We start from the raw sequence: 15,942 nt of genomic DNA, 5'->3' as shown, positions 1-15,942 counted from the left end.
CTGTACTTCTAAGGTAAGACTAACCATGATCCACATTCTTCCATTAAATTTAGCATTTTTCTAATATGTCCTAATTCTTCCTAACTGAAGATGAACATGAAAAACTCAGACTAAAATCAGAAGAGCACATAAAAAAAAAAAATACATGAAATTGATCAAAAAACTAGCCTAGCACATACCATAGGCATATCCATACCAACTTCTTAAAAATATTTTTGTAGTTATTTTTTCTTTTAAAACATGAAGCATAATTTATCATTAATACTATTTGAACTAGAGAAGCTTACATAATATGCATAAATGTCATGGTTTGTTGTTTATAAAGATCTTGTTTCTGAATGAATTTTGTGACAATTTTATCTTGTTTAATAAGCAAAAACAAAAAAATAGCTCATGAGATACATCATTTTCTCCCTATTTTGTAGTTGTACTTTTGTGGTTAGCGGCTAATATTTAAAACTTTCTTAGGCAAGGAAAGCACTAGTGTGGGAGTTCTTTGTGCTATGAACCATTTGTCAGAACAGTGCTTTTAAGTGGGTAATATAAACATAGGATTACAAAGGAAACCACTTCTTGAAATGTATTTATTAAAATATTGAACAAATTTGGGCTCTAGTAGTAATACATGTGCTTCTTTATGAACATATTTAATAATAAGATTGAGCAGTGATTCTGATGATTATCATAATTTTTAAGAAGTCATGATATATGTGATATTTTTGTGTTATCACTAACAGTTATATTATTTAGTTAATGTCTGTGACACAGGTACTATTAATATAATACAATTGCTTCATTTTAGTTAAGAATAGGTAAAGTAAAGATATAACCTTTTTGCCTGACCAGGTGGTGGCGCAGTATATAAAGCATCAGACTAGGATGCAGTGGACCCAAGTTTGAAACCCCAAGGTCACTGGCTTGAGCATGGGCTCACCAGCTTAAGTGTAGGGTTACTGGCTTGAGCCTAGGATCATAAACATGACCCCATGGTCGCTGGCTTGAACTTAAGGTCACTGGATTGAGCAAGGGATCACTTGCTCTGCTGTAGCCTCCCGGTCAAAGCACATATGAGAAAGCAATCAATGAACAACTAAGGTGCGACAATGAAGACTTGATGCTTCTCATTTCTCTCCCTGTCTGTCCCTCTGTCTCAAAATAAATAAATAAATAAATAAATAAATAAAAATTAAAAAGTAAAAATGACATTTTGTCATCCCAGTTCACAGATTCTCTGAATGCTGTCTAAGAATTTCTTCAATTGATCCATGGACCCCAAGTTAAAAACAATATTTTATTTATTAAAATTATTTTAATAAATAGGTTTTCATAAGGTTGTTACTCAGATTGGGACACATAGATGAATTCTTAGAGGTTACTGTAGTTCAAAAAGAACTTTAATTTTTCCCTGGCCTGTTGGCTCAGTGGTAGAGCATCGGCCCAATATGTGGAAGTCCTGGGTTCAGTTCCCGGCCAGGGCACACAGGAGAAGCAACCATCTGCTTCTCCACCCTTCCCCCTCTCCTTTCTCTCTATCTCTCTCTTCCTCTCCTGCAGCCAAGCCACCATTGGAGCGAAGCTGGCCGGGGCGCTGAGGATGGCTGTGTGGCCCCTGCCTCAGGCGCTAGAATGGCTCTAGTCTCAACGGAGCAATGCTGCAGCTGGGCAGAGCATCGCCCCCTGGTGGGCATGCTGGGTGGATGCCGGTCGGGCACATGTGGGAGTCTGTCTGACTGCCTCCCGACTTCAATGATAATTTTGTTGCTTAGTTTTAGTGCTAGCCTTTGATTTGTCTTTATGTATTATGTAGTGCCAAATTTTCATACAAAGTGACAGTATTTAATTTTTAAATCAGTATTTCCCAAACTTGGATTCCTTCGAGTTCTGTGAACATATGTCCATAGGACTTTTTTCCTTTCCAAACAAGTTATGATCACTCAAGAATGAGAAATCCTGCTTGAAGTCCCACTGAACAGAGAACTCCTTAGAGTTTTATTTTTTATTGCTTTAATTAAAAAAAATTTTTTTATTGATTTTAGTGAGAAAGGAAAGGAAACAGAGAGAGACACAGGAACAGCACATACTGTTCCTGTTTGTGCTCTGACTGGGGACTGAACTAGCAACCTCTGTATTTTGGGACGATACTCTGACCAACTGAGTTATCCGACCAGGTCTAGAATTTGATTTTAGACAAGTATTTTCAGTTAGTAACTCTAACTTGATGCTGAAATGCTTAACAGGTATACGTAACTGTTAGATTTAGAGTTCACATGTCATTTAGTTTCTCACACAAATTTTATGCTATTAAGAATAATTTTAAGTTATTGTTAAATAACCTAAGCCTATCTCATTGTCGTCATGCCATTAGTCTGTTCCACACGGCACTCTCTTGCCTGTACTTCTAACTAAAAATACAAACACATCACTTTTCTGAGGAGACAAACTTTGGCTTCCTTTTCTGAAAAGTTAAGCTTATAATGACTTGTTTTAAGAATGTTTTGCTTATAGCAATGTTACATCTGTTCAAATAATAGTTTCCTACTATTAAAGTCTCAGTAACAGTAAGTAGAAATGTATGCTAGTTTTTCCTTTACCAGTCTTTTATGATACAAGAAAGATTAAAATGTGCATTTTTTATGAAGATGATTTTATTATTATATTTATTTTCAACTAACTCCAATTTCCCTTAGTAGAAATGTATTCTGACTTTTTCCCTTTTGAATGATATGTTCATTGTTTTCCTAAAGGCCACTGCTTTTTGTGGGTCCAACGGGTACAGGAAAATCAGTGTACGTGAAGGATAAGCTAATGAATCACTTGGAAAAAGACAAGTACTTTCCTTTTTATGTTAGTTTCTCTGCACGGACCAGTGCCAACCAGGTTCAGGTTAGTTACAAAGCCAGAAACATAGGTCTATACTTAACAATTTTTTTGCCTTATTTGATTAGTATTTAAAATTGTATATGAACTGATCTCAGCTGTGTAAATCTTCTTTGAATTTAAATAAAACTTCAAAGTTTTTATTTTTGGCATTACAAATTTTAAAAGTCAAGTTTTGGGGACAAACGTTTGAGAGAATGTATTTGCATTAACACTGGATTATTGAGCTTTGTCACCTTTTTTTAAGCCCACGAAGAAGCAACAATTTCTTAACTGGAGAAGGGAGTATAAGAGAGGGGAGGGGGCAATATAAGAGAGAGGGAGAGAGGAGAGAGAACTTTCTAGACTTTCCTAGATGTTCCTTAGGAGTATTTGCTGCTTATTGAAGCTCTGTTTGTAAAAGCTCTTTTAAACCATGGACTATTATAGATCTTTTGTGACAAGGATCGTGTAGCTGTCATCCCATTTTTACCCCCCAAAATGCCAAGATGAAAGTATTGTATGAGATATTTTCTAGTCACCATTTTTATCACCCACTCCTAAATTTTTGTCTATTTAGTCTCTCTTAACCTATGGGGCTCATTTGCACTGTTTTAAACCTGTAGAGTTCCCTTAATCTCAAAATCTTACAAATTTAGATTAGTGCTTTTAGATTTTGAGTAAGTTAAAGTTAATAGCTATGTTGGGATAGCCAGTGAGGAAAATTATTTTATGTGTATATGTGCCTGTATGTACAATATAAATATACAAATATGTATGTATGTAACAATTTTTAGGACACAGCAGGGTTTCAATAAGTGCTGATTGAATGCTGTTGAATATGAAATTTGATATTACTCTAAAGGTGAATAAATATAAATAAACACCTGCACATAGTGTTGCTTGGCATTATTTTCTTAAGACTTAAATTCTTTATTTTTTTCTGGTGTTAAGTATGGCTACTATACTTTCTTCTTTATATTTTAGAACATTATTATGGCTAGACTGGATAAAAGACGCAAAGGAGTTTTTGGACCACCTATGGGAAAGAAGTGTATAATTTTTATAGATGACATGAATATGCCTGCATTGGAGCAATATGGAGCTCAACCTCCTATTGAATTATTGCGACAATTTTTTGACTGTGGGAATTGGTAACTATTTAATTGAAATCTTAATTAGACATGCTGAAGTCATTATTTTGTTCTTTTTTTATTTTTCTCACAATAAAATAATACATTTTTTCAAGTTATTTATGAAAGAGAATGGATACTCTGATTTTCCTATACAGAATATTTTGGGAGGCTTTTTCTATACTTTTTTTTTTAGTTGAGAGGAAGAGAGATAGGCAGATTCCTGCATATGCCCTGACTCGGATCCACCCAGTAACCCCGTCTGAGGCTGTTTTTTATCTTTTTTATACATTCCCACCCCCCTTTGAACATGCAAGTTAGATAACAGATTAATAATGTATAGGAAATATATACATTCAACAATGTAGTAAATTCTTTCTTTGTCATCTATTATTTTCAATTATTGAAAGTAATTTATAGATATCTTTCAAAGTACTATTCCCTCAGGGCTGAGAATTTATGGGTAGTCGCCAACCTAAGTAATTATAATCAGCACCTTATGTTCCCTTTGTTTTAAATTCTGTTTTTTTCTGTGACTATTGGGACTACCATATCTTTGAGATGACTTAGTTTTAACAGCAATTTCATAGATTATTCTGTGCTTCCCTCCACCCCATTTTTTGATGATACAGTTAGTTCCCAACATGTAAGATATTGTATCTTTTAGTTAGGATTACTAATTCTTCATTTTCTTCTCTTAAATACACTTTCCTTATCCCCAATATATCATGATCATTTATCTCAAGGCAAGGGTAGACTAATTTTGAAGCTAAGTCCTATTTTGGAAATACATTTTTGTTGTTACTGCAAGCCTTTGAAATCCTGCCTTCAGGAAATAAGCACTGTTTATAGTGTATTCTCTGTTCCTCCAAGTTTTTTTTTCTTCCTAAATACACTTTTATTTTTAAAAAAGACTCATATTATGTTTTGCAACTTATTTGCACTTAAATATATATCTTGAACTCCTGTCCATGTTATTTATCTTAGTCATTTTATTGACTTTTGATACTATTTAGTTATATGATATAGTTTACTCAGCTAATTCCTTATTGTTTTGGTTGCTACCAAAAACTAAATCATATTTTCATACTTTCTAGTGTGCTCTTAGACTAAAAACTGGCTATATAGATTTCTCCTATCAGCCTCCCCTATTTTTTGCAAGAACTTCAATATTAAAAGTCTTAAAGGCTATTGGGAGTCAGAACCTTTCCTACTGAGTGGTTCAAGGTAAATGGAGCCATTTAGATAACCTTTCTGATTTAAAACTTTTTTTTAAGATTTATTATCCCTTAATGTTCCCTTTCTATATAACAAACGTGTATAGTTACTATTTAGATATTCTTATGTGCTCAGAAGATTTGACATGAGAAAATCAGGACTGCTATAAATAGGATGACTATAAAATTTATTGTTTAAACTGGGACATTCCTGAGAGTAAAGGGGGAGTGTTATTAATTACTCTAGGACAAACACAAACTAGCATTGTTCTACGCAAAATGGGACATGTGGCCACCCTACCTATAAACCAGCTACAAACAAGATTGATCTCTCATCCATGTTCAAGAGTTGGAGTAAGAAGAGGAAAAGCAGAGAGTCAAATTGGAAAGGAGAGTAAAAGAAAAAGGGGAGGGTAAGAAGAAGGGATATTTTAGATATCCAGAATCTGGACAACAGAATGAGTGTCACTGAAAAGAGAAATAGAGTGCTGCTTTAAAAAAAAAAAAAATCTCCATTACTCCAAGCATTATCTAAAGTTCTTTCTTGAAGAGATGCTAAAATCAGATTAAGTTTCTGGAGAGATCTACATTTCATTCCATCTTATTGGCTTTATAACTGATTGTTTTCAATTTCTATGTGCTTTCAAGGTATGACCTTAAGGACACAAGTAAAATCACATTGGTTGACCTAGAGCTGATTGCTGCCATGGGCCCTCCAGGCGGTGGAAGAAATCCAGTCACTCCCCGTTTTATTCGACATTTCAACATCTGCACTATTAATACTTTTAGTGACGAGACAATGGTCCGCATCTTCTCAACAATTGTAGCATTCTACCTTAGGACTCATGAATTTCCTCCGGAGTACTTTTTAATTGGAAATCAAATTGTCAGTGGGACTATGGAGGTGAGCAAATAATGCAGTACAACATGTTTCAGTATATATACCTCATCTGGTCCTTTTTTTTTTAACATGTTTTCCCTAAGACATCTACTTGGGTCTTCAGTGTCAGAGAAGCTGTTAAGAAGGCTTGAGAACAGGGAAATCATAGGCTTTGAATTAGGGAAACTAATTAGGTTTGAGCCTTGCCTGAGCTATTTCTTAGCTATATGGACTTAAGTAAGTAATATGACTTTTGAGACACTCAGTTTCAAAATTACTAAGATTAGAGGTGATAGCTCCTTCTCAAGGCTGCTAGAAGAAAACCACCCAGAACCTGTATATACCACAGTGTACATGTTTCCCTAATTGTCAGATTCCCACTCTGGTATTTATACATTTTCTCTTCTCTCTCTTCTCTCACTTTCTTCATGTGTGTCTTAAAAAATAAACCTAAGCAGCTTATGAATATATTATTTTTATCCAAATCACGCAATTTAAGATTAGCAGTAAAAAAATAAAGGTATAGGGAAACATGAGGGTGGGAACAGAAAACAAGACTGCCTATATGGCCAAAGAGCTAACGGTGAAAGGGAAAAATGTATTCAAGGTAAATCAGTGATAATCTCATTGAAAAGCTTTCTGGAGCCTTGATAAAGTGGGGTTCACTGCAACTGGAGCTAAAAGCTCCCCCTTAGAAGCATCTTTGTAAATAAAGTTCTCTTGTTGGTGGAAAATTTGTGCTGTTAAAATATAGAAACTATAAGCAAAGAGATAGTACATTGAAATTACTATACTTAATCTGATACAGAAAAGTGATTCTGTTTATAAAATATGAGCCTGACTAGTGGTGGTGCAGTGGATAAAGTGTTGACCTGAATGCTGAGGTAGCCAGTTCGAATCCCCAAGCTTTCTGGCTCTGAGTGCGGGATTGTCCACACAATCCCAAAGCTCACCAACTTGAGCCCAAAGGTTGCTGGTATGAAAAGTCCAAGGTAACAACCCCTTGCTTGAGCAAGGGTACACTGGCATAACCCCAGTCAGTGCACATACAAGAAGCTCATTACACAACTAATGTGAAAGCAACTGCAAGTGGATGCTTGTCACTCTCTCTCTTCCTTCCTCTCTCTCTCTCTCAAAAAAAATTATATCTATGCTTCAGGCATCTCATGAAAAGAGGAGAGAGTTGGTGAGGCAGAATGGGCTACAGAATGGATCTCTCCACCCCACCCCCATCTTTGAAGCATTATAGACCTATCATCAAGTGTGGGGGTTAGGGAAGGGAGGTGAATCATAGAATACACATGAATAAAAAATAAGTTAATTTGTTTTTTTCGCAGGCTACATTATAAATTATATTTAATTTACCTTCATTAAAGAAAATATTAAAACTTTATTTGATGAATCAGCATCTAGTAAAAATATACTTTATTTACATATTATAACCAGTTAAGATAGAAGGAAAAAGGGAGAAAAAAAATAAATAAGAAAAAGGAAAGGGAGAAAACACATTAGTTTGTTTTAAAGTCAATAGTGGCCAAAAGGAAATTGGTTCATCCTCCTTATTTGGAATGCTTCAGAATGAGTTACCTGATTTCACTTTCTGTTAAAGTTTTTATTAACCACTTAGTCCCAAGTCATTCGCCTTTAAAAGGGACCATCATAATAACTGGAATCGAAAGCATTGTCACTTCTTGAGCTTGGATAGAATCAAATAATATTAAGTTCCCTCAAATTCATAATGTGTTGTTGAGTGCTATAAACAACAACAAACAACCCCAGATATATGCCATGCTAGGCTTAAGTATTATGCAATTTTCCAAGCTAATAAAATTTGATAAGATAATTAAATATTTTATATAACATAAAATTTGTTATATTGCTTTGCTGATTATAAGCATTTTATTTTTGCTTTGTTGCTTTTTTCATTTTCAGATATATAAGAAATCCATGGAAAATCTTTTGCCCACTCCCACAAAATCTCATTATACTTTCAACTTGAGGGATTATTCACGTGTCATCCAGGGCTGCTTACTCATTGAAAGAGATGCAGTGGAGAGCAAGCACACCATGATTCGGCTCTTTGTGCATGAGGTTCTTCGAGTGTTCTATGATCGCCTCATTAATGATGAGGATCGGTACTGGCTATTCAGTTTAACCAAAGTTGTTATAAAGGACCATTTTAAAGAATCATTTGATAGTGTCTTTTCACATTTGAGGAAAGAGAATGCACCAGTGAGTATATTTAGTGATTAAAAACAGAAAGTTAAAACAGTACAATAGCATGAATTGTTACACTCTTCTTATCTTTAAAAAATACTGCTTCTTAATGATCATAAATTTTTTAACTTCCCTCAGAAATAGGTATTTATTTTGAGAAGATTTGTCTTTAGAGGATTTCTGTATGTAACATAGAAGTTATTTAAAGAATAAAACTTTATATGATAAGGATTAAATGATATAATGTAAAGTTTACCATGGTGACCATCCCTAAGTAACTACTCAATAAATGGGAAGCACTCAGAATGACTTCTCCAGCCTCTGGGAGGTGGGAGAAACTTCTTTTTTATTTATTTTTTATTTTTTTATTTTTTAAATGTGCACTTTTTTTTTTTTCCGAATTTTTCTGAAGCTGGAAACGGGTAGAGACAGTCAGACAGACTCCCGCATGCGCCCGACCAGGATCCACCCGGCACGCCCACCAGGGGCGATGCTCTGCCCACCAGGGGGCGTCGCTCTGCCGCTACCAGAGCCACTCTAGCGCCTGGGGCAGAGGCCAAGGAGCCATCCCCAGCGCCCGGGCCATCTTTGCTCCAATGGAGCCTTGGCTGCGGGAGGAGAAAAGAGAGACAGAGAGGAAGGGGGAGGGGTGGAGAAGCAAATGGGCGCTTCTCCTATGTGCCCTGGCCGGGAATCTAACCCGGATCCCCCGCATGCCAGGCCGACGCTCTACCGCTGAGCCAACCGGCCAGGGTTGAGAAACTTCTTTTTTAAATAGAAAAAAAAAACACCACTTTTTTTAATTTCCTAAGGATATAATATAATTCCAGACATTAATTTTACAACTATATTACTTATTACCCTAATGTTTAAAAGAATTATATAATTGATAATCATCCTATAACAGGAATAAAACAAAATTTGCATTATATTTTCTTAAACTTATTTTAGAAAAAATTTTGTTTTATAATTTGTTGTTTTTTGTTCTATAGATAACTGAAAAGGAATTAAGAAATCTTATGTTTGGTGACTATATGAATCCCGACCTTGAAGGAGATGACAGAGTTTATATTGAAATTCCAAATATTCATCATTTTAGTGAAATTGTGGACCAGTGCTTAGATGAGTATAATCAAACTCACAAAACAAGAATGAATCTTGTTATTTTTAGGTACTTACATAGGCATTAATGATTGAAATTAGTTTGTAAAAATTTATTGTAAAATATTTTAAATGTATAAAAAGGTATAAGAAAAATTGTGGTGAATAACCTTATACTCAAAACTGAGCTTACAACATAAAATGTTTGCAATTTATTTAAAGTCTCTTATATAGCAACCTTCCCTCACTGCATCCCCACTGTACCCTGCAGGAGTGAAAGGAAATGTGTGTCTTTGGACTTCCACTATACATGTGTGTTCCTAAACACACACAGGTGGGCAAAAGTAGATTTACAGTTTTTCATTTGGAAAATAGTACAATAATTAATAAATAATATAAGAATAAACTATTTTGCATACTTACAACTGTGAACCCACTTTTGCCCACTCCTGTATGTGTGCATGCTTACTTTGCATGTTTTTTAATTTCCTAAGGATATAATATAATTCCAGGAAACTCATATAAATGGTATTGTATTGTATGTACTCTTCTGCAAGTTGATTTATTCCATATTGTGATATTCACACACAAAAAGTAATATTTTTGCTACATTATTGTATTACATTGGGTAAGTGTAACACGATGTAGTCATTCTTCTTAGATAGACTTTTAGGTGTCTTCCAGTTTTTACAATTATAAAAGAGGTTTGAATGTTCTTGTTCTTGTGTCTTTGGGTACCTGTGTAAGAATTTCTCTAGGCTCTACTCCTAAAAATGTAATTATTGTGTCATGGTGTATAAGCATCTTCTACTTTACTAAACTTTGCCAAAATTCATTCAAAAATGATTATTGTTTTTAAGAACTTACATTGTTCCTTTCCCTTGCCAATACTTAGGATTGCCAAACTTGGTAAGTTTAGCCACTCTAAGGAGAATGGCTCTAACTTTAATTTCCCTTATTATTAGTGAGGCCATCTTTCCTGACTTTTTATTTTGTAAATGATTTCACATTTAAAAAATATTTTTCATTTATTTGAGTGATAGAGAGAGAGAGAGAGGGAGAGAGAAGAAGAAGAAGAAGAAGAAGAAGAAGAAGAAGAAGAAGAAGAAGAAGAAGAAGAAGAAGAAGAAGAGGAGGAGGAGGAGGAGGAGGAGGAGGAGGAGGAGGAGGAGGAGGAGGAAGAAGAAGGAGAAGAAGGAAGAAGGAAGAAGAGGGAAAGAGAGACAAAGATAAGGGAGATAGTTGTGTATTCATTGGTTGCCTCTTGTATATGCCCTAACTGGGGATTGAACCTGCAAACTCAGCATGCCAGGATGACACTCTATTCACAGGGCAATCTGGCAAGGGCCTGATTTCTTTTTTTCTCACATAGAAATCCTTTTATTAAATAACTGAAGAAATGTTTTCAATAAAAGCTACAATGTACTTCTAGTATAAGAGGTTACAATTTCATTTTATTTCTATAATTTATTATATTTGCTGAATTTGTACTTAGTTTTCCTTTGCATCAAATGATCCAATTGTAACTGCTTTTGAAAAGTCACACATTTTTGATGATTATTTCTTTTTTTAATTGATTTTAATTTATTGTGTTTACATAGATTCAAGTGTTCCACCGAATACATCCCCCCACCACTCTGTTCCCCTCAACATCCTTTTTGCCCCCCCTCCCCCCTTCCCTCTAGGATTTGCTTTCCTGCTCTCTATAACACTGTGTTATATATATATATAATTTCACCAATCTCTTTCCCTTCTCTGATCCCATCCTCTCATCCCCTTTCCCTCTGTCTGCTTTCCCTCTGGTCCCTTTGATCCCTCCTCTGCCTCTATTCTGTTCCTCAGTTCACATTGTTCATTGGATTCCTCAAATGAGTGAGGCCATGTGATATTTTTCTTTATCTGCCTGGCTTATTTCACTTAGCTTAATAGTTTCCAGGTCCATCCATGGTGTCGCAAAAGGTAAGAATTCCTTCTTTTCCATGGCCGTGTAGTATTCCATTGTGTATATGTACCAAAGTTTTTTAATCCACTCGTCCACTGATGGATACCTGGGCTGTTTCCAGATCTTGGCTATTATAAACAATGCTGCAATAAACATGGGGGTACATTTCTTCTTTTGAGTCAGTGATTTGGGACTCTTAGGATACATTCCTAAAAGTGGGATGCCTGGGTCAAAAATCAGTTCAATTTTTAATTTTTTGAGGAATCTCCATACTGTTTTCCACAGTGGCTGCACCAGTCTGCATTCCCACCAGCAGTGCAGGAGGGGTCCCTTTTCTCCACATCCTCACCAGCACTTATTATGTATTGTTTTGTTAATGAGTGCCATTCTGACAGGTGTGAAGTGGTATTGATGATTACTTCTTTAAAATTGATATAGCACAGCAAATGCTATCCTTCTAGGAAAGTAAAACAATAGTTATGTATATATATATTTTCATTTATACTTTCAAATGTAATAATAGTATTGGTATTTTATAGGTATGTATTGGAACATTTATCACGAATATGTAGAATTCTAAAGCAGTCTGGTGGAAATGCTTTGCTTGTTGGACTTGGAGGAAGTGGTCGTCAATCTTTAACTCGTCTGGCTACATCCATGGCAAAAATGCATATGTTCCAACCAGAAATTTCTAAGAGCTATGGTATGAATGAGTGGAGAGAAGATCTGAAGGTAAAAGTATGAATAAATCTAGTCTAAAATAATATTAGTGCATTCTTTTACCTGTAAATAGAGAGTCAACCTGTATAATAACTATGTGCTGAATACACTGGTGATGATAATAATATTATCCATAGAGTACTTATTGTGTGGGCTGCACACTGTCCTAAGTGCTTTACATACATGGTCTCATTTTATAGGCACAATGCAATGCAGCAGATATAGTTGTCTTAGTATTTACTGGTGAGGAAAATGAAGTTGAGTTTAGCTTCCTTGGAGCTGTCTTTGCTGTCCCAGTAACCAATGGAACAATGCAGTGCATACTTGGGGCTTTTATCCTCATGTGTATATAACTCTTCAGGCCCCAGAAGAGAAGGGACTTGAAGTGAAAAAAACAGAAGGGAGATATTGTTGGACTTTTTTCATTTTCACTGACCCTCACATACTAAATTTCTGCATCCTAAAAGTTAACTTGAAGAAAAGGTAGCATTTGAGATCTATTTTAATGAAAGTGTTTAAAACTATACTGCTTTAACTGCATCTCCATAAGTGTTGATATGTTGGTTTTTTATTTTAATTTGTTTCAAGGAATTTTAAAATTTCATTTGTGATTTCTTCTTTGACCTATCAGTTAGTTAAGAGTTTTTATTTGTGGATTTTTCAGTTTTTCTTCAGCTATTTATTTCTGGCTTCATTCCATTGACATCAGAAAAGATGGTTGATATGATTTAAATTTTCTTAAATTTCTTAAGACTTCCACTGTGGCCTAACATGTAATCTATCCTAGAGAATGTTTTTTGTTATTGTTGTTGTTTTTTGTGTGTTTTTTGTGTTTGGGGGGGGGTTGAGCAGGGGAACACACAGGGACAGACAGACAGACAGGAAAAGAGACAGATGAGAAATGTCAATTCTTTATTGCGGCTCCTTAGTTGTTCACTGATTGCTTTCTCATGTGTGCCTTGACTGGGGGGCTCCAGCTGAGCCAGTGACCTCTTGCTCAAGCCAGTAACCTTTAGGCTCAAGCCAGTGACCTTGGGCTCAAGCCAGCAACCTTTGGGCTCAAGCCAGTGACTCTGGGGTCATGTTTATGATCCCACACTCAAGCTGGCAACCCTGCACTCAAGTTGGTGACCTTGGTGTTTTAAACCTGAGTCCTCAGCATCCCAAGGCGACACTCTATCCCCTGCGCCACCGCCTGGTCAGGATATCCTAGAAAATGTTTTATGCATACTTAAGAGGAATCTGTATTCTGCTATTGTTGGATGGAGTGGTTTTTATGTCTGTTGGGTCTAATTGGTTTATAGTTATTCAAATCCTGATTTTCTTATTGATCTAGTGTCTGGTTTTGTCTTTTATTGAAAGTTGGGGTGTTTAGGTCTCCTACAATTATGTTGCTTTTTCTTCCTTCAATTTTGTCAATGTTCGTTTCATATTTAATCATTGTATAATTTTTCTTATCCCTTGTCAGAGTTTTTTTTACTTAAAGTCTACCTTGTCTGATATTAGAATAGCCACCCTGCTTTTTTTTTTAAAGATTTTATTTATTGCCTGACCAGGCAGTGGTGCAGTGGATGGAGTGTCAGACTGGGATGCGGAGGACCCAGGTTCGAGACCCTGAGGTTGCCAGATGGAGCGCAAGCTCATCTGGTTTGAGCAAGGCTCACCAGCTTGGACCAAGGGTCACTGGCTTGAGCAAGGGGTTACTCAGTCTGCTGTGGCCCCACGGTCAAGGCACATATGAGAAAGCAATCAGTGAACAACTAAAGTGCCACAATGAGAAACTGATGATTGATGCTTCTCATCTCTCTCCATTCCTGTCTGTCTGTCCATATCTATCCCTCTCTCTGACTCTCTCTCTGTCTCTGTAAAAAAAAAAAAAGAAGTTATTTATTGATTTTAGAGAGAAGAAAGAGAAAGAAAGGAGGCAGGAGGAGCAGGAAGTATCAACTTATAGTAGCTGCTTCTCACATGTACTCTGACCAGGCAAGCCAAGGGTTTCCAACCAGTGACCTCAGCACTACAGGTTGATGCCTTATATCCACTGCACCACCACAGGTCAGGCAGCCCAGGTCTTGTTTTGGTTAGCATTTGCATTGAACATCTTTCTCATCCTCTTACTTTTAGCCTTTGTGTGTCCTTAGATCTAAAGTGAGTCTCCAGTAGCCCTGGCCTGCTGGCTCAGTGGTAGAGCATTGGCCTGGCATGTAAATGTTCCAGATTCGTTTCTTGGCCAGGACACACAGGAGAAGCGCCCATCTGCTTCTCTAACCTTCCCCTCTCCTTTCTCTCTATCTCTCTCTTCCCATCCTGCAGCCAAGGCTCCATTGGAATAAAGTTGGCCCAGGCACTGAGGATGGCTCCATGGCTTCCACCTCAGGTGCTAGAATGGCTTCAGTTGCAATGGAGCAATGTCCTAGATAGGCAGAGCATCACCCTCTAGTAGGCATGCCAGGTAGATCCCGGTCAGGTGCATGTGGGAGTCTGTCTCTCAGCCTCCCCACTTATCACTTCAAAAAAATACAATAAATAAACAAATAAAAATTAAAAAAAATAAAGTGAGTCTCCTATAGGCAGCATAGCATTGGATCCTATATGTATTTTTATCCTTTCAGCTAATCTATTTCTTTTGGAGAGCTTAATCCATTTACATTTAAAATAATTGCTCATAAGGAAGGTTATACTATTAGCATTTTGTTACTTGTTTTTTTAATATTTTGTAGCTTTATTGTCCCTTATTTTTTCTCCTAATGCCTTTATTTGTGTTTTGTTGATTATCTGTAGTGACATGCTTTGATTCCCTTCTTTTTCTTTTGTGTATATTCTATTCTTCATACTTTAATATGGCTTTGTGTTGCTGTCCAGCATTTTTTATTTTCAACTTGAAAAGAGTGTCCCTTTAGCATTTTTTGAAGGGCAAGTCTAATGGTAATGAATTTCCTCAGCTTTCATTTATCTGAGAAAGTCTTAATCTCTCTTTTTTTTTGAAAGATAGTTCTCTGTATGATTTTACACATAGCAGGGATAAAAAACTGAGAGTCATGGACGTAGAAAAAAGTGAAGTGGTTACCAGGGGGAGGGTGATGAGGGAGCAGGTGTGGAGAAGGGTGTAAAGAGGGACAAATATAAGGTGACTGAAAATGATTTGACTTTGGGTGATGCATGTACTACATAATTAACTGTTCAAGTGCTATAGAAATGTTTACCTGAAACCTGTGTACTCTCACTGATCAATGTCACCCTGTTAGAGTTACTTTTCTAAATAAATAAAAAAAAGAAAGAAAAAAAAAAGATAGTTCTCTAGATACAGTATTCTTGGTTAACAGGATTTTTTTTTTCTTTTCACACTTTGAATATATCATCCTATTCCCTTCTTGCCTGCAACGTTTTTGCTAAAAAATATACTGATAATTTTATGGAAGCTCACTTGTACGTGAGAAACTGCTTTTCTCTTGCTGTTTTCAAGATTATCTCTTTTGTCTTGGCTTTCAATAGTTGGATTATAATGGATTATATTTCAACTTTGTGTATGGATCTATTTGGGTTTATCTTAGTTGGAGTTTGTAAGCTTCTTGGATTGGTGTATCCATTTACCATATTTCTCCATGTATAAGATGTTCCCATGTATAAGACACACCTTAATTTTGGGGCCTGAAATTTGAAAAAAAAATGTATTATGTAAAGTTATTGAACTCAAGTTTTATTCATCATAAAATTCATACAACTCCTTTATCACTGTCAAAACTCCCATCCATTAGCTTGTCCTCACCTGTGTCTGATGACGATTCACTGTCTTCATATATTGCCTTGTCCTCAGTTCCATCTATGGCATTTGAACTGCCACACTTCTTAAATGACTTGAAAACTATCTCAATCTTG

General features: G+C 36.0%; 1 protein-coding gene across 1 annotated transcript in view; it reads left to right on the top strand.

The window, feature by feature from the left end:
* The window catches only part of DNAH12 (dynein axonemal heavy chain 12), a 376,621-nt gene that overhangs the window by 217,054 nt on the left and 143,625 nt on the right, over nt 1–15,942 (top strand). The window contains exons 38-43 of the mRNA XM_066245398.1: nt 2,745–2,883; nt 3,844–4,010; nt 5,855–6,110; nt 8,019–8,318; nt 9,296–9,474; nt 11,886–12,078. Of these exons, the coding sequence (XP_066101495.1) occupies nt 2,745–2,883; nt 3,844–4,010; nt 5,855–6,110; nt 8,019–8,318; nt 9,296–9,474; nt 11,886–12,078 (1,234 nt within the window). The remainder of the gene's footprint in view (nt 1–2,744; nt 2,884–3,843; nt 4,011–5,854; nt 6,111–8,018; nt 8,319–9,295; nt 9,475–11,885; nt 12,079–15,942) is intronic.

Source organism: Saccopteryx bilineata, chromosome 10 (assembly GCF_036850765.1).
Source record: "Saccopteryx bilineata isolate mSacBil1 chromosome 10, mSacBil1_pri_phased_curated, whole genome shotgun sequence".
Taxonomy (NCBI): Eukaryota; Metazoa; Chordata; class Mammalia; order Chiroptera; family Emballonuridae; genus Saccopteryx; species Saccopteryx bilineata.
Note: the sequence above shows the minus strand (reverse complement) of the source record. Positions and strands in the feature narration are given on the sequence as shown.